The sequence below is a fragment of the Toxoplasma gondii genome, chromosome III (assembly GCF_000006565.2).
Source record: "Toxoplasma gondii ME49 chromosome III, whole genome shotgun sequence".
Taxonomy (NCBI): Eukaryota; Apicomplexa; class Conoidasida; order Eucoccidiorida; family Sarcocystidae; genus Toxoplasma; species Toxoplasma gondii.
In genome coordinates, this window is record NC_031470.1 from 1,124,312 (window position 1) to 1,145,289 (window position 20,978).

Sequence of the window (20,978 nt, forward strand, 5' to 3'; positions counted from 1 at the left end):
TTCCTTTCCATCAAAAAGAGTAAGAGTTTCTATGCCTTGGGTAAGTTGTGTCATCTGATTTGCCCAGATGAGAAATACTTCACTCAAGACTAGAAGGGATTTTGGGGTTCTTGTCCTGGAAAAGCGGGCTCTGCCATCGCTTATTGAGCCGTAGCACATTGCCGGATATACTTTTAGGCTACTGTTGTCAATCATGCTTTCTGTCACAGTGTTTCTACTTATGTGTGACCTCGTTATGAATAATTTCCCCATGCCATCGACGTCTGTAACCGCAGCTTATCCCGCAAAAATGAAGCGTTCGCCTGGTTGGTCGGCAGAATTTCTCTTTTTCGAAGAAACACAGGCAAAGTAAGAGTAACTGCAAAACCGTGTTGCCAGGCTTTTCGGAGCATTTGACGGGTCAGACCAAGGCTACACGGCAAACGGGATATCACATAACGTAGCGGGGCCGCGAACAAGATCCTCCAGTAGTGAAGTGAATGCGGCCTGATGGAAAGAACGAGACAACGTAGTATGCCCTTCCCTACATGTTAGGTGCATTTCTTATACGAATATTAGAGACAAACAAAGGGAAGGAGAGGCGTCACATTCACGCCTCGTTTCGCAAGTTCTTCAATGTCGCCTCGCAACGGGGTCAAACACCGCTGAACGCTCCCTTGGACGTCGGTAACTTCTTCCACCTGAGAAGGAAAAGAATGAATTCCAGAGAGAATTTACACAGTAGCATGTTGGGATGCGCACGCATTAGCTATGGATTCTTAACAAGAACAAAACATCTCATAGGGGTTGTAGTGGCTGACTGTCCATACACAATTGTCGATAAACACGAGTGCGCAGCTACAAGCAGGCGTACAGATCCCCTGGTACACATACACTAACACACATCTATATGCACACCACGAGTATGCCTCAGAATCACCGCTTCCTTCCTCCATTCGATGGAATAACATACCAGATCCTTCGACTGAGCGACGTCGGCAGCAGCTAGCCGGGCGTAAGACACATCAAACTCCGCTGCTGTTCCGACTCCTCCGAGACCCGGTGTATCCTGAGGGAAACACGAAACCTTGAAAGGAAAGCAATTATTCACAATGCATCCTAACATTCCGACACATCACTTCAAGGAACAGAGTCTCCCATGGACGAACACTGACGCATTTCCACCCATGCGGTTAAAAAAAGACAAGAACTCACGAACCAGATGACCGGACTTGCCTCGCTTTCAAGACTCTTGCTGCTTTGACAAAACGTGTTTTGTAAGAGCGTATTAGCATAAGCTTATTCATTAGCGTCTGTTCTCTGCTCACATCCTCTTCATCCTGTGCCAGCTCCTTCGTTGATGCTTGGGTTCGCTGCACACCTGAACAAAGGAGGGAATATGGCAAGAATTGCTGGAAATTCGTGTTCACACCTGTTCTCTCCTTGTAGACATTGATAAAATGGCTGTTTAGTGACCGAAAGAGAGGAACGAGAAAGCCTGCCTGGCTGTTCGGAGAGAGAATACGTCCTTGATGCTGCGACATATGGATATGCAAGTGCATTTTGAATGCAGTATATTCTCGAGCCCACTGATTTGGAGTTACCATATATTAACCCCTCGAACCGGAAGTGTACATATATATATATATATATATAGCTACACACAACATAAACTTACGGGAAATATCCCATCCGTGGATATTTTGCTTTCGCCTATATATATATATATATATATGTACACGAAAATCCAGGGTATAAAGAAACAAAAAGTCCGTTAACACATAACTGATCCCTCCTGTAGGAACCTACTTCGTTCTTCCTCTTCTTTCTTGGATATGAGCATAGCCAGCGCTTCAAGCGTCGCACTGAGAAGCGGCTTGTTAGCAGTAACTGCAGGGCAGGTGGCCATGCGCGCCAAACCAAGTATCAGCACTTTCTTCACGCGGAGCGGCGAGGTCGGTGATGCTGCCACCGCCGGCAGGACAATGAACGAAAGAACCTGCTGCGACAAGTTCGGCTGGATGGCCTCGAGCGCGTTCACGAGTGTTGATGGATCTTCACTTTTGCACTGAAGAGACCGTGAAGCAACCGCAAAAGTGCCACACACTGCCAGTACGTTTATATTTGCATGGACCTGTATACCCCGGTACCCGCGCGTAGATGTAACATGTCCAGGGCACCTGTGAAGGCGCGTGGCACTTTATCCTTGGGACAAACAAACCCGGGAGTTACTGAAAACGATCGACATAGAAACAGGCACGCGTGACCAGGCAAAGCATATGTAAAACAAGTTCACGAAGGGTTCCGACCCAGCCACAAAGTTGATTTAACGAGTGGCAGCAACGGCCCATCTACTGGCGTGCTTCTACACTGAAAATCCTTTTTTTTCACACACTGCGCAATAACCATAGCGTCGTAGGATATTGAACTCAAAAGACTTGGAGCTGTCGTAAGCACTCCAACTGAGCATCAACGCCACTACCGTTACTAAAAACAGAAACAGACGTAAGTATTCCGTGCAGACGAACACCAGAAAAGAGGCTACTGAAGACGCCATCGACTAATCGCATCATAAGCAAATCTCGGCATACATACAACACTGTTGTTTGGCGCTCTGTGACGCAATTGAGTCATTTAGACTTCAGACACACGCGCAGATACCCTGACGACGTTGCTGGTATCTCAACAGTTGACCGATAGAAACGCGAGTACGTGGGGGATTTGCTTCCTTCCCGTATGCACGGCCGTTCTTATCATGCGTGAATCGCCAGCCAAAAAAGCGGGCGCGCGCGCCCCACCATCGCTCCTCTTTTTCCTCCGTCTATCAACGTCTGTTCCCCCAGCGGTATTTTTCTTGCAACCCTTGATTCCTTTCTCTTCACTCAACTGACTCCAGCAAGCATGCCAGCCTTGCTCTTTCGCAAGAGAGAAGCTTACTTGGAAGACCATGAGAGAGAGGCACACATCGCGGCACACAGAGTGCCGCTTGTTCAATTCGTGAACGCGTTTGAGGAGGACCGTGAGAATCATGTTGAAGTACTGGGCGTAGAATGGAAATGGAAGCAACTTGAAAACGGTATTGAGCAGGTCAAAAGAGGCACTCATCAGCTTTTTATGGTAAAGACAGTACTGGAATCTCTCCAGAAGGGTTTGCATGTTCTCCTTGATCAAATCAGTGAAGAGGACGTGACGCCGGCAATAAGACGAAATAAGGCGAATGAGTGCCGGCACGTTCCCTTGGGAAACCGCCCAGACACTCGGCTGAAGCAGGTGTCTATACAACTCAATATACAGCTGGGATGTCGCCGCGTTTCGGTCTTCTGCAGTCTCCAGAAGGAGTCCTAAGACCTGCAGTGTCAATCACACCCACGTCGGAAACATCGCGTCCATGCTACACACGAAGACTTCATCTCCCTAGAGCCCCGAACGTCGCCCTACTGCTACTCAGAAGAGTTGATACGGAGTATCATCCACTAACACAACCAACTGCCGCAATGTATTTTGACGCATTGAGAGACAAGGTTTTCCCCCTGTGCGTCTGTCGTTTCTGCTGCCACGCGCTTCTCGAATGCAAGCAGCTTCTTCTCTTCAGTACCCAATTAGGCGCGCGAATGAGCCTTGTGTGCATGCAAATCGTACAGATCACACCTCAGCGCGAAAGGACACTGCCACGAAGGGATGACAAGCTTTTTTCATACACGACGCGCTTACCTGGAAGCAGTAGGGGATGAAGTCATGGAGTGTTTGCTGAATGAGGACGCTCAGGACCGGAACGACCTGCGCTTCCATTTGGGCTCGATGCTCCGTTGAAGCGCTGACGATCTTGACGAGGGTGGCGAGACACTCGAAAAGGTAATGAGAAAAGGACGGATTCGACAGCTTCGCTGCGACAGCTTGGATGCATGCGAGGACGACGGAGAGCGCCGGCATCGCTGTATCCATGGCGTCTTCCCTCAGAAATATGAAAATCCGCAGAAGGCAGCTCATGATGAACTCGTTCTCGAAGAGGCCATCCGTCGACGCCCGGCTTCGTGTCGTCTCCAAAAGTCGAAGAAGGATCTCAGTTGCCTGGAGAAACCAGAGGAGAGGGTGAGAAAAGTCCATTCGCTGCAGAAAATCCCCTGAGCATCTCGCTCCTGCCTTCCCGCCCCACTGAAGACCTGGGTACCCCGCAGCGCTTCCTTTCCGTCGCCGGCCCTCCATTTCGCTCGATCCGGCTCTGCTCAAAGACACTTGCACTCGCGTTCGGTGAACAGCGGCCGCCAAGACCTAAATCAGTAGTCCAACACGCAGCATATACTCCCCAGAAAATGCTGAAAAATCATCCTGTCTGCAGAGGGGATAGATACACCACCTGGAGAGGTCTCTTGTATACCGTCTGCAGCGAGCATGCCTCGCGATCCGCCTACCTGCTTAAGGAAAGGAGCTGCCAAGGCTTTGTCGATTTTAAATTTCCCGTTCTGCTTCGTGTTCAAGAGCCGCTCCAGCGCGTTCGCCGCGTACGTGTGCACAATGACTTGCGAGGAGCCCAAGTGAGCAACCAACAGCGGTAGCACCCCGTGAAGCAGTCTGGCAACACAGAACCCGAAAGGTAGACAAGCTCAATACGTGCAATGTAGAGCCCCTCCCTATCCCTGTCAGCACCGAGTCCGCGAGGATGAGAAGCTCAACAAATGCAAGATACAGCTCCTACTCCTGGGACGTGGAAACCGCAATACGCACACATCGACTTAGATTTGTTCACAGCGATATACGCAGTTTTGATGCAAAAGAAGGCTGACCCCGAGCCGCATGCTTTTTTTGCCGGGAGGATACAGGAACCCTCAATCACAAGAATGATGCCTTTTTCTTGGAAGCACTGGGAAGCCGGTGTAACCCGATTTGCTTGTCCAAATCCATAGAGGGAGCACATGACACAAGCTGTCATCTTTCAACAGCCACACGCTGAGTCGTCTTAACTCCGTGTTGGCACATCAGGCTTACTGGACGTCGAACTTGTTCCGGAAAGCCGCAATGACTTTGATGGCAGCGACGCGGACAATGACGTGTTTGTTGACGTCGGGTTTCTTCAGCTCCTCGAGGAGCGAAGCCTTGAAGAAGTTTTCCACATCCACGCGGGCGTTGACTGTCTGGACACCGCGGAACCGCGTTGTGCCGCGAATGCCGATCGCCATCACCAGAAAGGTGCTAGCGTCAACAAGGCGCTCGCCCCGGAGTGTTTCGCCGCCTCCGAGGCTGTTTGCTTGTGCAGACAAGACATTGACGATTTGCAGAATCAAATTCGTGATTGCCTCGTCGTGCAACTTCGACAAGCTCTTGACCAGCTCCAGGGCGGAACTGCGCCTAGTCGCGTGGTGCTCGCCACCGTCCAGGTCCCGCCGCGTGAACTCCAGAGGAGAGTCTTCAATCAACTCGATATCTACGAAGGGGGAAGCAGGAAACGAGATGAATGGATGTGACGTTGAAAAGCAGAAAACACGTCGTTTTGCCGTCGGTGTACCAATTTAGGACACTTGTCAGGTTTCGTCAGATCCGCCACCTCACTGCGTAAGCGAGATACAACCAGATTACACTGGTCGCCGCGTTTCTGCCCCAGACACGACGACAAATCGGGAAACGTCTGTGGAAGACATGTTAGGGGACGCCTGGAAAAAGGATCCAGGGCGTCCGCGGATGTCTTCGGAAAGGCGTCACAGGTCTCCGACGTCCGGGGACAAGACACACAGACAAAACTACGAGACCCCCAAGGAAAAACTGGAACGGGGTGGAACGAGCATCAATGGACGCGTACGCACAACACAGAGAAGTCTTGTAGATTGTGCTTCTGAAATGCATTTGCCACCAGACGACAGACGTGTAATCTTCCCCAGTCCCCACGAGCCGTTCGTACAACGGCTGCTTAACACGAAACCTGGAACGCCATAGTTTCTGCTGATGTTTCGACAGCCACATGAATATGTAGATTTCCTCCGTCTGCCCGCATGCACGAAGTCAATAGGCTACCGATCCACGGACACACACGTCTCTGGAAGAAGACCGCAGGGACGGGAAAGGGAAATAACACGGTCATTCACGGCCGCCTCCTTACCGTAGTCGCTGAGCTGAACATTCGGAACGATTATTTTTTCGCAGATTTCTTTGAGGAGATTTGCATCCGCAAACGGATCTCCGGACGTGCCTTCTGGCGCCCCCTCCGGCGGCTGCCACGCGGTCGACGCAGCACTGCTGAGGAAGTCCATCGCCGCGGCGGCGAGGAAGTCGTACCGCTGCTTCGACGTGATCTTCTGCATCTTCTCCCAAACTGTGAACAACCCCGCAAGCAAAACAAATGGGCTGGACATGCGTTGTCACTGGCATGCAGGCAGTCCAGGCCCCCAAAAGATTTTACACTCGCCACGAGGTCTAGCCAGTGGCGTAGCTCGCAAAAGGCTAGGACTCGAGGAAGGCGAAAAGGACTGCGGAAGGATTCATGCAACCATCATGACTGCTATTCTTGCATATAGGAAGGTCTTTCATGGGTTAGGTGTTCATGTAGCTAGGCACCTTCCGCAGGAAATTTCACTTGCAGCGGCTCTGGGAGAACGACGGCTTTGTGTCCACGATCCTCTTCAAAAACCCAGCCCGTGAACAATATTACTTGGATGACTGTAGATCAGACGCTACACATCAGCCAGAACTGCGAATTTTCAGAGAGTCCAGATACACAAACAACAACGGCTGCAAGGAACGATTGGTGGAACGGGACAGATCCCTCTCTCGATTGAGTGACAACACAGACGGGAGAAAAGCCCTCCGCCGCACAATCCGTTCGTTACCGTTGATTAGCGTGCTCACTCTCCGACTGCGAATGTACTGACAACCCAGGCTTTGTGTCGCGCATGGCGAAGTCTCGCCGATGTAAAAACTACAGAAGCGGCCTCGCCCAAACTCGAAAAAGCAGTTTCACCACGAAAGTGACGGATATGCAAGTTTCTATGTGAGCCGGTCCTGAGAGATCGCCTTATACCGTCTTGCACCGCGATTCGGCCACCAGAGGGGACATGCTCTGTCTCAACAGTAAATGTACATATACATATAATGTATATATATATATACATATATATTTTCCTATAGCAATGTATAGATGATGATCTATATATGTGGACATGCATGGTCTCTCGCTGGTTCGCCTTCAACTGTTCTCTGTGGGAGGTCTCTGGCTGCTTTACCTGCATGCGTGCAGACGGTGACGTAGGGCTGGAACTCTTCCTGGTACTTGTCCGCATATAGTTTGAGGTTTATGCACACTTGCGTCGCGACTTTCTCCAGGAGACCTGCAGGAGGGCGCGAGGCGAGAAAAGCACTATATTGACTTTGCTAAGCAAGAAACAAGCGGAGAGGTAGCTGGGAGATACGTCGAGCCAGAAAATGCGAAACTTGAGCAAATATACCTCCATTTGCCGGCGACTCGAATGTCACACATTGACCACGAAGTCAGCCCCACCTGCCTCGGAATCACCTTTCCCCTCAGACAAAATGGTACTGATCGTCCTAGAATGTGAGGAGTCGCCTTCTTTCTCTGTTCGGACGAGTCCGTCAACAGCTCTCTTGAAAACCCGTAGGTCCACGGTTCCTGGGGGGAACCGCAGACTTTCCGGTGTCTCGCCTCCCTTTTCCGCCCCCGCTTTGTCGCGATTCCCAATACTCCATGCCTCTCATGCTACGGACTTCAAGCCGAAGCGCAGCTGGGTGAAGGCTGTGGTTTCGCACCGCCGGCACATGCAGCATACCGAATCCAGAGAGTGCATTTCGAGCCATCAAATGTTGACCAATTGCCATTCAGGTATTGAAGGCTCGACTCCAAGCGAGTAATCCAAGATTGATAAGAGGTGGCATTAATATCGACAAGCTGCCGTTGCTGGATGAAATTACTCTCAACCCCACATAGATGCTAGAGAAACCATTCAGGTACGATACGAAGTGGTGTTACAAACCGGTTGACTGGCATTGAGTCATCTGGGTGCGGTAGTTCCTTCATCCTGAACGTCGCTTGAACGAAGATTAATCGAATTAAGGGTGGTGCATATTTAACACAGTAACATTGGGATTTTTGAGTTCTCTGGGCGTAGGAGTTCTGTCTAACCGCAAGCCACTATACGCTTCTTTCCATTTACCTGGGACATCTTCGTCTGCGTCGGCGGAGGGGTCGATTTGTTGGGGGGCGAGGTCGAGGCGTAGAAGGGCGACGAATCCACCGACAAAGTCTCGAAGGTGGTCCTCGAAGAATTCAGGCAAGTCGACGGTGTTGAGGGAAAAGAAGACTTTGGAGGCGAGAAGCAGGACCTCAAGCAGCTCCGCGCCATTCGCGATGGCCTTCCCGCCGTTCACAGCCGCGCCTGGCTCGCCCGTGACACTTTCTTGGATCGCGAGCTCGAGGAGCTTGAGCGCAGTCCCAAATACCTGGAGCAGCGGCTCTTGGGTGGCGGGCAGGACTTGCTGAAGCTCGAGAAGCACGTCGTCGGAGCGGAGGGCCGCTCGGTACTTCTTTAAGACCGCGTGGAGAATCTCCAGGGCAGCCACCTGCTGCTGTAGTTGCGCCTTCTTTTCCGCCACCGATGGACTCTGTTGCAGCGAAGCCACCGTCGGGACCAGGTGCTTCTGGCTCAGTTCCGGGAGCAGTGTCGGCCAGTCCAGCGGCAAGTCTGTCTCCGCGATCCGCGCCAAGGCGTCCGCCAACTGCATCTGCACGCGCTTCTCCGTCGAAGGCGCCAGCAGCAGACACAGCAGATGCTCCTTCACCAACACGCGGTTCGCCTCGCTGATCCCGCCCTGCTGCGGATCCACGTCCCACAGCCGCCGAATGTAGTTTTTGAAGTAGATCGCGCCTGGGCGAGAGGAGGAACCCGAACAGAGGCTGGTATGAAACGGAATATGTTTGGGTCCAGTACAGACTTGATGGTGTAACAGAGTAGACGGTGGCATAAGACTCTATCTTCAGATACGCAGTGTATTAGAAATATGTCAACATGGACATCTAATAGAATCAAAGCTAATGTAACTGGTCGAACAGTCAAGGGAAATACCAGCATCGCAGGGGAGACACACAGAGATCAACCGGACCCCAAGAGTTTGCGCGAATCAGAGGAAAGCCGGGAGAGCGACAAAGACACGGGGTGCGCCTTCATTAGAAATGATATAGGATGCCACGTAGCGATGCCAGAGAGTGAGAAAACAAAGAGAGAGGGAAAAGGATCGAACCCCAAGTGGTCGTCCATTGCTTTGGAAGGGCGGAAACGCGCCTCGGACCAGGATATGGTGGCCTTGCGGATTTTTAAGAAAGTGAGACCCGGTTGACTTCTTGTCTTCTTATCGGTGTCGGCTAGACTAGCCAAGCAATAGGAAAGATACTTTTTATTAGGTGACAGACTCCCCCCGTACCTCCTGTTGCGCCCTGCGGCCACGGAGGGTTTAGGTGCTTGGTGGCAGCTGACGCTCACTCAGACTCGAAAACTATCAACAACTCGAGCGGCACACTTCATCTTGGAACGTCTCAACCACACGTGCGCGGAGAGAGATGCCTAGATATCAACATATATATATATATATATATATATATATATGTATATGTATAATATACATACGTATTTATATATATATATATATATATATATATATACATACGTATACATCTCTCAATAATATGCGTATATATATATATATATATATATGCATGGACATATCCGTAACTAATACGCTGCAAGAAAAGATGGATTGCCAACGTTGTTCTGCTCTGTCGTCTTCGGGGATGGGTACGCGTGTCTCTTTTGCGCCATTGTTGGGGCGAAAAGAGAGATCTTTCCCACGAAGATGAAACAACGGGTTCGAAGGTTGTCCTCACTGTTTCTTGTCTGGACGCCTTACCCCTGCGCATCGTGTTTACCCTCCACAAGTCTCTGCACGTACACAGGCACACGGTTTGCATGCCTCTCCCTTCTTCTCAGCTGCTTGCTTGCATCGCGAACCCTCAAGACCTCTCTCTCCCTTGCTCCCTGCCCATTGACTCGCGAAGGCCATGGGCCGGACGCGTCGTCTGAGTTTGACTCCACACGCGTGGTGCTCCGCCTCTGGCGTTCTGTCTCTCGAACCCAGAGGCGGCTCTTCAGAGCCACCCTTCGTCGCCGCCGCCGCCTTACCAGCCTGTTTCGCAGCGGAAGAGGCCTCAGCCCCGACGAGGAGGAGAAGCAAGTCTTTGGCAAAAGCTTCAGTACCGCTCCGTCTCTGTAGTTCCTCCTCTGCGCATCGAATGGCAGCTGGATTTGCAGCCAGCGTCTCCTCCAACAATGACGCGAGAGGCAGCTGGGCCGCGAGTGCCTGGAGGTCCCCGGGCGCGCCTCCGGCTGCAGGTGCCGCGCTCATTTTGTGGCGGAGCGAAAGCGGGACTTTGTCGAGTGGAAGCGCTCAGGCTCCAGCACACCTGCTGCTTCTCCGCTCTCTCCCGATCTCGATGAGTTCGCGAAGTGATCCGGAGGCCCCCCGCGTGGCGGAAATGCTGGTCCCCTGTTCCGTTTGTCAGCTTTCTCTGTGTAGCCAGTTGTCTCCTGGTCCTGGTCGCCTTTTCCCCCTGTCTACTTCGCCTGGCCTTGAGAGAGAAGACAGAGACACACGAGTGAGAGGCCAGAGAAGAGCTGGAGAGGAGACCTGCGCACTGAGGAAGGCGGCGACGCGAGTACGCTTTCCCAGACAATCGGCCGGGGCTGCCCAGAGTTCCGGTCAATAAAGGACTTGGAAACCAACACGAACGTGAGTGTAGACGTCCGAGGCATGGGCAGCGAAGGGAGGAAACGCCACAGAGCTCACAGCAAAGCGTGGACCGGGCAGCAAAGAACGGAGAGCGTTCAGGTGACTCGAGGAGAGGAAAAGAAACCGGGAAGGAGACAGACGTGAGGAGCGACAAGAAGGCAACCCAAGCGACGCAAAACGGCGGAGGCACAAAGAAAAGACAGACTCGCTGAGGCAACCAGTCGGAAAGAAGCTCATGCAAGTAACGGAGTCGATAGAGCGAGAGGAGCGACGGCAAATGCACACATGACCCCTCGCGGATGACAGGCTTCCTGCGACGGGAGAAGGAAACCACAGAGATGCACAGACAGACACTCTACAGAAACGAGTTGGACATCGTCGCCAGTCACATGCAGGGATGGACAGGGAACGAGAGAACAAGAATGCCGTCGGCGGGGCGAGACCGTCACCTTCGCCTCCTGGCCTACTTTCTCTCTGCGTAACGCGAGACTAAAGTAGCAGTCGACGACAGACGCATGCACACTTGTTCACACAAGCGCCGAGACGAGGTGTCTCGGGGTTTGATTCTTCGAGAGACGAGCGGAAAGAAAGCTGGTTTCAGAAAACGCGGACAAGCCAGGCCGCTCCCTTCTCTTTGCAGTGGAGTCACTAAAGAAGCGCGAACCAACGAAAGAACACTCGAAAACTGGAGTCCACAAGACCTGGAGAAACAAAGCAGGCAGTGTGCTCTACTTTGCGTCCAGGCTCTGCGTCAGCTGCCTTGGGAGCCTGACACGACCTGTGTGGAGGATGCAGCGATATTCACAGAGCCGGTCGCGTAGCTTCAGGGAACCAGTATGCAAGCGCTTGCGCAATTTCCTCTGAGATGTACGAGGAAAAGGCAAAGATGCAAAGGCCAAGAAACGGTCAAACAGGGCCCGTAGATTCCGTGACGCCGGGCATGCGAATGTGGCGCGAGAACTGGGGGGAAACGACAGCAGAGCTGTACGCGGACGAGCAGAGACGAGATCTGCGCCAGCGAGGAGCTGAGAAGATTGGAAACAATTGCCCGTGGGGCTGAAGGAGTTTGGAAGGAAGGAAGAGATCAGACGGTCCACGACGCGCCGTCACGAAGGCGCGGAGACAGTCCTTCGAAAAACGCGGGAAGACACTGAGTCCGGGTAAAGAAAGGAACTGCATGTCCTTCACTTCTGCTCGTCGACGAAATTCTCCACATCCATGTGTGTTGGCAAATCAGAGGAAGAGTACAGGGCAGAAAGTGACTGCCTCAGAGAAAAGCCTCCTCTCCAAGCGCGAAAAAGGGAGTGGACGGAAGACGGGAGTTTCTTTCCTGATGCATGCGAGGGACAGCAAAGGGAGCTCCGGCACACGGTCCTGTAGCTGATGAAGATCAAACAAGGTTCGAACTGAAGAAAAAGTTTCCTTGTGCTTTTTCCAGCGGGTGTCTACACCTGTCTTTTTTCATGGCAAATAAAGAGCTCCCAATATCTACACAAGTAAGAAGAGGCGTTTCCCCGCTTCATGTGCGAAAGATCGGGTGCAGGGCACCTCGGTCGTGCGTGGAGCGCCCACGCTTGTTTTTTTCTGCTTCTCATTGAGGTTCACAGCAACATGGTGTCTTGAGTGTCCAGTGTACGCATCAGCATACAAGGAAAAAACGACAGGCGTAGTGGGGAAGGAGGCAAACGAAAGTGAGAGAGGGCATGCTGTCGCTGAACGTGGGAAGCGTCACTATTGTCTTGGGTGTTCGGGTCGTGTCTCCTGCCTACGAGGTGACACAGAAGAGGCTGTGTCCCATGAATTATTGAAGAAACAGAGGACACTTTGGAAGTTTAGATCTCGGGGAACGGGAGACACATGAATTTTTGTCAGTGTGGGCGAATCCACGCACGAAAAACGGACGGGCGGAAAAGCACAGAAATACGCCCGAAGACAAAAGTCCAGACGGTGACCACGACTTCATCCGCAAAAGGGACGGCAATTCTCTCACTGTGAGCGCTTGTCGTCTTCCGGTAAGTAACGCGAGTTGCCAGCACTCCTCTCTGAAGGTGCTAGTGATCCTTACAGTGTATATAGCTCGTTTATTTATGTGCGGATACATCTTAGGCTGCTGGAATACCGGAAAGTCAGCGATACCACAGCCTTTCGCTGACTTTCTGTGCTATCTGGAGGGAGTTCAGGGGGTGAGCTCGTGAAATAATCTAAGACCTCGCTATTTGAATGCGCCTTCTCCGATATAATAATATTCCCCTCGACTAATCGACTTAGTAGCCACAGTTCTGGTACACTGTTAGTGCAGTGAACAAAGGAGGTAGGGGCAGTAATCGGCAACCCACGAGTCCTGAGCCCGCCACTCACCCGCGCCATATTAAACAACACTTTCCACATATGTATGGTGATGGCTCCGAGTAGCCATGTCCGTTATGGACTGTTCGGGCGAGATGTACTCCAAAATGCACACCTCCTACAGCGGCAGTGAATGTGTTTGTAGCAGTTAAGCACGGATAACGGAATCGTCAGTGGGTCCGGACTAGAGAGGCCTGGAGACGTCAAGGAAAGCGTGAAACACTGTGGCGCTTGTCAATACCAAGCCAAGGCTTCACGTACGTAGAACCAGTCTCATTCACGTAGATTGAATCGATGAGATAAGTTCGTACAAGGTGCTTCGGAAGATCCGAGACTGACAAAATGTCGAGCAACGAGGAAACGCAGTGGGGCGAGTGGTGCATCACTTCACGAGAAAATCTCACTTTCACCGTCACATAAATCAGCGTTGGTGATCCTTGCCGTCCCAGAGCCGCCGTTTCCACCGATCCAGGACACGCACAATGCGACACGCGCGCCGTATGGCCTTTATGGACGCTCATTCAGAATTCGTGGTCTATTCCTATCTTGGCCCTAAGAGAGTCATGTGAACCTCTGGACCATCACTCGGATTGCTTCTGACCAGAGCTGGAGACTGGGTTACGTATGTCATGCTTTCTTGAGTACCTGCATGTATTCACTCGTCCACAAAATCTTGCTCTCCCAGTAGCACCGTGACGAACCCCCTCTCTATCAGACCTTCAGTGCTGTTACCATTTATGTCCCATTCTCGCTCTTGATTTGACAGAAGTGTTCATCTTTGTTTGAATGTTAGACTCATGCTCCCAGTGCAGCAGGGTGCTCCCCTCAGGTCCCATCACGCCATATTTCTTTTAGGTTCAGCTATTTTCTGTTCACGGCGTTGGCGAAGGAGCTGTCTTCTTGGCCTGAGTCGTTTCTTCCAGTGAAAGAACATAGTTCGCACTGTCTCCAGAGAATTTCACGACTCCAAGCCCCCGTTTCCTGCAGTTTGATTCTCATGGGCCTACATAATCCAATACCCTCTGGCGGCATACAGCCATCCCGAAGAGTTGTTCTTTCCGTGGGTACGTGCTGAACTACCCAAAGAAGAAGCAGCACACTCTGATTCTGTCAATCGAGTGAGAGCCACCTGCTCTCGTTCATTGCACTCAGACGGACCTGCGTAAAACTTTTTTTGTCTTAGCTACGTAGCGATGTGCCTTTCTCGTGGCCGCGACAACGACCCTTTCGAAATGCACACGTTCTATGAATCCAGTGCCTTTTTTCCTTGTAGTTCCACGAGGAACCCGAGAACCACAAGTCCCCAATTTAGTCGGACAAGCGTCTCTGTCTCTCTTCCAGTCTCTTGGGTCTGGCAGCCGCTTGCAGTTTTCAATTTTTCTGCTTCCGACACTCAGCGCGTTTTTTCGCTTAGCACATGCGGATGAACAGTATTTCTGAGAAACGTTTCGCTTGTTCAATGTCATTGCAGAAGTCGTTTTTTGGACACCCGAAAAAGAAACCAACGTACAGCTGGTCTGCGAAAAGCGCACACAACTTCTCAAACTCCGCATGCATCGAGTCAAACACAGACGCGACGGATCAAATGATTCTAAATTATCCGCTCCATTTCCATCAGGCAAGAAATTACTACGCACAATGTGATTGCGTTGTTTCTCCTCCTCGCTGCACACTTGTTCGCAGCTTCTTTTGTAGGAATCCCAGGTTTCCAGACGTCTTCCCCAGGATTCCTCGTGCCATTTCGCCGAACCGCGGTTGCTTCTGACGACGGGATTTTCTTGCGGCTGTACAGTTCCTCCAAACAATGTTTCTTCAGAAATAGTAATCCAAACACTTCCTTCCCTCATCCTCACCAAACAAGTATTTTAAATTGACTCCGCACATCCTGTGCCATTCCGTATCGTTTCTAGTCCTCTGTGCTGGACATTCACAGAAAGTCCTTCCCTAACTAACAGCTGAAGCACACGCAGACTTCTAGACACCATCATGCACGTCGTCTCTCAGTTCTTTTTTATCGGGATTCTCTTTGGCGGAAATAGTTCATCGCAAGTGAAGCGGCGTAAACTGAAGGGTTTCAACAACGTCTGCAATCTCGCTTCGGCGCGCGAAAGAGTTCCAGCTTGGCCTTGCGTATCGCGAAACAGCCGTCACTGTGCGCCGCGTATAGTGTGAGGGATTCCTTGCCATTCACTACACGCATTTTTGTAGTTTTCTGTAGACTTCCACAGAAAAAATGCCGGATATGTCTGTTGGACAGAGTTTGTTGAGGGCTGGAGACGAGGCCCGTCGGCTGCAAGATTGGGGAGAGGCCGAATCCCTCTACTGCGCTGCCCTCTCTACCGTCCGCGGGAGAGGGGAGAAAGCTGCCATCTACGCGAGGTAAAAAAGGAACGTTCAACCACACGCAGAAAAACAACGGAAATTTCGTACATCTCCAAGCTGAGCTAGCCTGCGGCATCCTCTAGACCGTTTCCCTGTCTACCGTAGACCCGATATTTGCGCACGAAATACATGTATGCAGATGCATATGAATGCGTGTGTCGACGCATATATATATATATATATATATATATACACGGATGTTTCAGTGTGTGTTTTTGTGTGGTAAACGAACTCCGGTATAGTCTGGGTAACACAACGGCTGTGTGGTATTTTGCTTCCTGCCGCCTCGAATTCCGTTCCATTTCTTTCGACTGAGCGGCATTGGCTGTCAGTCACTGAGCAATTCCATTTGCTGTTCCCCGTTTTAGGAGTTGTTCATTTTGATATCTGGTGTAGGCCGTTCGATTTTCTGCTTTCGTCAGCCAGACCTCTCTTTTCTCAGGGCGTGGAGAAAGTCCACGAGCTTGCTTAGACAAAGCAGTCGAGCAGTTCGCTGTCTTGACGATACACACTTAACCCCCTGCACCCAGTTGCAGCTCTGCTGGCACTCCCCCGGCAATTCATGTCTCTGATGCGTTTTTCAGAAGAGCGGCTCTTCTTCTGGACGCGTCGAGCGACCCTGAGCTCGTGGCTCAAGCCGAGCACCATCTCCATCTTCTCCCCAGTCGTCCTCAGCTCCGTGTGAGTGCCCCCTTCGTCCGTTCCTTGCTGCCCAGCTCGTGCGAGAACCAGCCTTCTTTGTCGCCAGAACTGCGTCCCTTTCCACCGCAAGCTGGCACCAGCGAAGAGGAAACAGAAATCATCTCACACAGAGGCGGTAAGCACCGGAAAACCGGGCATGTCGGCGAAGAGAAGCTCGACCAGACTGAGAAGCAAAAAACAACCGACCGAACCGACTGCAGTCTGAGAAGCACCTTGGCCTTCCAGAGGGCTTCAGCCGGCTCGGCAGCTTCCTGTTTAGACGACGGTCGTGTTGACAGCCAGCAGAGAGAGGTTAGACCAGGACCCTACCGCCGTTGGAGGTTACTTCTTACGCAAGGAAGGTTGACACCTCTCCTAGGCCGCAGAAGGCGACTCTTCAGCGAGGGTCTTCTGTCTCCGGGTGAAGGGACACCGAGGAGGCAAAGTCGAGGCTGGGGCGGGAGAGGAGAACTGGCTCTTGTCGAGCAGGCTCGATGGCACGCCGCACGCGCTCTCAAGCTCAATCCGAGAAGGTAGGTTTGTCGCACCGGGAAACGGCCGCGTTTGGACTCGACGTCGGTACAGTAAGCCGCGTTTTCGCTATTTAACTGGCGCTTAGATGCCTGACTTCGTTCTACGTCTCCTTCCTGTACCCACTGCCTTCCTCTTGAAATGCCGTCATCGTGTTTTACTTTGAAAAGAAGACGCGTTCCACACTAAGGTGCGTGATACGCTGGGGCCAGTGTGTGCACGCTCACGCTTCGACAACTGTCTCTCGGAGATCCATCTCTCTGTGTGTATGGAGTCTCTGGCTCTCCACGTCGAGATGGGGGAGAACCTCGAATGTAGTAAGCTGGTGAGACCCTGCGGGAGCTCACCGAAGTCCGTCGCTCGCAAAGAAACGTGGTGTGCCTCAAAAACAGATGCTACTTCGTCGGCTGTATTTGCTTCGGCTTCTCTTCCTTCAGTTTCTCTTCACTGTATTCCTCGACATTGACGGACGCTTTCACGCACCGTTGGAGATCCGGGGCGGTCTTCGCAGCCGCTGCTCTGAGCATCTTGACTGGTCGGGGCACCCGGGCCTTCCTCACCAGGCGACCTTCGTCGTCCTTTCCTCGCTCGGGGCACGGACGAATGAAGTCGCTGACCTTTTCTTCGTCGTCAGACTCGTCTCTCTTCAGGAATCCTTCTCGTCATTCCGTTCAAAATGTGTGCTTTCGGGCGCTGCCTAGGCCGATAGCTTTGCGTTCTACCTCTCCGGATGTCTCCGCCTTCGCGATGCCTGAGCGGACAGCGCGGTATAAAAGTCTCTCTCCGAGGTTCGCATCTGAACTGGGGCCCTCAGGTCACCTCTCTAAAAGAAGCCCCAGTGTCTTGGACGAAGATGCAAGTAAAACAGAGCCATCAGGTGGCGAGCTGGGCTTGACTGAAAAGGCTTCGTGCAAGCCAAAAGAGATGATGATGGAAGGCGAGGCGAAGGACGGGCCTCCGGTGTCTCCGTCGCCGTGGCTAGGGTCCTTGGCAGCCGCACGCTGGCAGTTTCGTCGTCGTTTGTCCGAAGTTTCATCGAGGTCCTCCAGTGCAGCGCTCTCGCACTCTTCGCCCCGGCAAGCAGACAGCAGGAGCGAGGCGAAGTCGCGGAAGACGAAGGTTCTCAACCTGCGGTCGCCTTCCCAGTTCCAGGTGTACACGGAGCTCAAGGTGCTGCGCATGCGGTGCAGTCTTCTGTCGGGGCGACCAGCCGAGTGTCTCCGCAATTTGTGCGCGCTTCTAGAGACGGCGAGGGTGGCGGAGGCAGCAGGCACTAGGACCCCGGCGTCAGCGCTTGTTGACTGGAGAAACGTAGTGGAAGAGGGACTTTTCCTCGGTGCTCAGAGCGCTTGCGAGTTGCTCTCGGAGTCCGTCAGAAGACGCCAACCGCCACAAAATGCAGGCGCTGCGGGCATCGACAGTCCTTTCTTTACACTGGACTGGCCGGTGCGTATCGACGCGAATAGTTCGATTCAGAAGTGTCGCAGTGCATGCCAGAAGAATGGATGAATCGGCGCCTTGTTACCATGCAGATCAAATGGGCTAACCACGCACAGACCTTGTCTGGCTGAAGGGTCAGCGGTTGGACGCGTTTCGATTTCGTGCCGACTGTGTTTTTGTAGCATGTGTATTACCTGTACAGTACCCGGCTTGCTCACTTGGATCCCTTATACCGTAATATAGTTTCGTAAAGCGGTGGGGCAAACACAGGTCGAGTTTCCGTCTGTCTCTTTCTGTGCAGCTTCTGGAGAAAATCCAAGAAGGACTTGCCTTCCGTGAGCGAACGGACGAGGCACAAGTTACCATGGTGCACTGCGCGTCTTCTACAGGCGAACTCGAGCCCGACGGTTTGAGCGCTGCTGTGCCCCACCTTCTGTCCTGTTCAGCGTTGTCTCTACGAGACTCCTCTCCTGTGCCTTCCTACTTGCCCTCTCGTGAAAAAGCTTCGATACTTCACGGTGAGACGGCTGTTGCCACGTGGAGAGACACAGTAGCCGTGGCGGAAGCCGCGGCTCTCTTGTTTTTCAGACTCCCAAGGGCCCCAGACGCTTCGCTCTCCGACACAGATATCGACCTTCTACGGCTGCTTTCATCCTGGAGTTCGTTGGCGTTCAAGGCCTGCTTCCTGAGTGCTTGCCAGCGAGGTGACTACGATCGAATGGCCGCAGCAGCCGCCTGGAGGGCGCGCTGCTTCCTGCAAATGAGAGAGTGGGACGACGTAAGCTTGAGTACAAGAGCAGATGCAAGAGTAACATTACCCCCGGTGCAGGCTCTACGGGTCTAGGCTAGGCGGCAAAATAAAAGACTTCGGCAGAGATCCGGAGGTGCTGTAGAAGTCGGATAAAAGGACACCGACTCAGGAAGCCCCACGCTGATGCCTGCCACGTGGCGGACTCCATTATCTTCACCCGATTTGTATCAATCGATGCCTTTCCTAGCAATGGTTTGCGATCGCAGCGAAGGTATTGGGATGCCCATCTGAAACGGCCGACCCCGGACAAATGCTAGGAAGGGCATCAAAACCACAGACAGGCACCGTGAGCGTTATTGAGCGCATCTCGATTCCTGTGCATTCACAGAACTCCTGAACGCTTTTGTTTCATGCTCGTTTTCGCAGGCTGTCCGCGAGTCCACTCAGGCACTCGCGATCGATCTATGGACCCCAGCAGAGGTCTTTGCTTCGCCGCCTCCGTGTTTTCTCTCTACATCACTGAACGGTCGTTCTAACAAGAGTTCTGCGTTAGGTGGTTGCCGCTCAGAGAAATCCGGATCTCAGGCGGGACTCCCTTTACTTTGTGAGTTAAAAGGAAACTGTTCCTTGCAGGAAGCATGGGGAAAGTCCTTGAGTCATGGGGTCACAGGGGTTACGGGGGTATTGCGTCCGTATGTGCCACACATGTGCAGGATCGCGCATGTGGCGCATTGCGAGTGACGCTTGCGCTGAGGCTTGGCCCTTGCCCAGTCAACTTCCTGGCACTCGCGTCTGGCGCCTGTGTGTGTCTGGCCTTGCCTTCAGCGCTCTTCAGCCCGTTGCACATTCGCGCTGCCGCGCACGCCCTGTCTGGTCGTGGGCAGGAGGCCGCAGCAGACTTCGCGTTGTCGCGCTACCTCATGAGGCTGCCCAGTCTGGAGGCCCACCTTTCCGTTCACCCGGGAAGTGTCGGCAACGAAGACGCGCGAAACGGCAAACCCGAGAACACCGGACACTGCACTACTGAGGCGGGGATGTCGCAAACGCGAAAAACAGCTAAAGAAAGGTCGACTGGGTCTGGCGAAGAAGCAAAAGCGGCGGTGTTCCCAGGCGAATCCTACATACACGAAGCAGAGACCGTGACAGAGGAAAGAACCGCGAGTGAAGGAGTGCACCCAGAGAAAGAGTGTCTTGGAGGTGAAGCGGGTGCGGGGAAAAGTACTCAAACGATGGGGAAGCGGCTGCTGAACCCGCGCGAACCGGCTGTGAGGTGGGACCGGACACCGGCAGAGAAAGCAAGACTAAAAAGCAGAATGGAGAACCGAAGGCGCGTGATCTTCAGCTTCTGAGAAAGAGGAGACCCTAGAAGGCTTGTGGTTCTCTTCCCATCGAGAACATGATGACATGTGTACGCCACGAAAATGTGTCGACGTAGGAAAGAGGCGTTTTAGGGACAAAGTGTAGATATGCGGGCCTCTTCCCTGGGAACGTGCCGCTTGGCGCTTTGCAGGTCCGCGGATGCACGCCGACGTGCAAGCACGCAGGTGTGCAAAATCTGGACTTTATCACCCGAATGTGTAAAGTAAAAAGCAGCGCTCCATACGGGGTGCTGGATGGCCACTGCAGCTTGTTTAGCTAAGAACTCCGCGGACCACGCGAGGCATCCGCCACTGTACAAAAACTCGTCCACGTTTTCGTGTGGATCTAAGATCTGCAGACACTGCACGACATGATAGTTCCTACAGTGTCGCACATTTCGGTTTTGCGTTATCTCGTGAAGCAATCTAGCAGCTGCATGTTGAATCGCCAATACAAATGACGGAGCCATTGATGATGAGTGCGGGACGGAACCGCAGTCAACGCTGCACGCATCGATAAGAGCTCTCGGTGCGGAGACACCGGCTCTGACAAGAGTGTCACGACGCAGAGGGATTCGCCCCAAGCCCTGACGTGCTCTGGGCTCTGTACGCCTCCAGTGTGCGTCACTAACCAGAACGGAATACATCTACACAGAGAACACTGAAAAGGCAAATGAGCACACATCTCGGCCTCACACTGACACTGCCTTCTTACGTACCCTCTTACGAGT

At 52.6% G+C, this 20,978-nt stretch overlaps 2 protein-coding genes across 2 annotated transcripts; one reads left to right on the forward strand and one right to left on the reverse strand.

The window, feature by feature from the left end:
- Window positions 1-311: 311 nt before the first annotated feature.
- TGME49_253730 (importin-beta N-terminal domain-containing protein) lies at window positions 312-12,003 on the reverse strand. Its single transcript, XM_018781020.1, has 12 exons — window positions 10,152-12,003; window positions 8,133-8,843; window positions 7,188-7,292; window positions 6,068-6,280; window positions 4,963-5,398; window positions 4,389-4,548; window positions 3,691-4,047; window positions 2,917-3,327; window positions 1,789-2,047; window positions 1,308-1,360; window positions 953-1,048; window positions 312-680 (listed from the first exon to the last, which is right to left on the reverse strand). The coding sequence occupies exons 1-12, from the start codon at window positions 10,372-10,374 to the stop codon at window positions 555-557; spliced, it is 3,150 nt and encodes a 1,049-aa protein (XP_018638171.1). The 5' UTR covers window positions 10,375-12,003; the 3' UTR covers window positions 312-554.
- Window positions 12,004-14,726: 2,723 nt separating this feature from the next.
- TGME49_253740 (hypothetical protein) lies at window positions 14,727-20,569 on the forward strand. The gene is made up of 6 exons (XM_018781021.1): window positions 14,727-15,483; window positions 16,071-16,700; window positions 17,136-18,144; window positions 18,440-18,916; window positions 19,316-19,493; window positions 19,715-20,569. Exons 1-6 carry the CDS (start codon window positions 15,338-15,340, stop codon window positions 20,236-20,238), a joined length of 2,964 nt encoding a protein of 987 aa, XP_018638170.1. The 5' UTR covers window positions 14,727-15,337; the 3' UTR covers window positions 20,239-20,569.
- The last annotated feature ends 409 nt before the right edge of the window (window positions 20,570-20,978 follow it).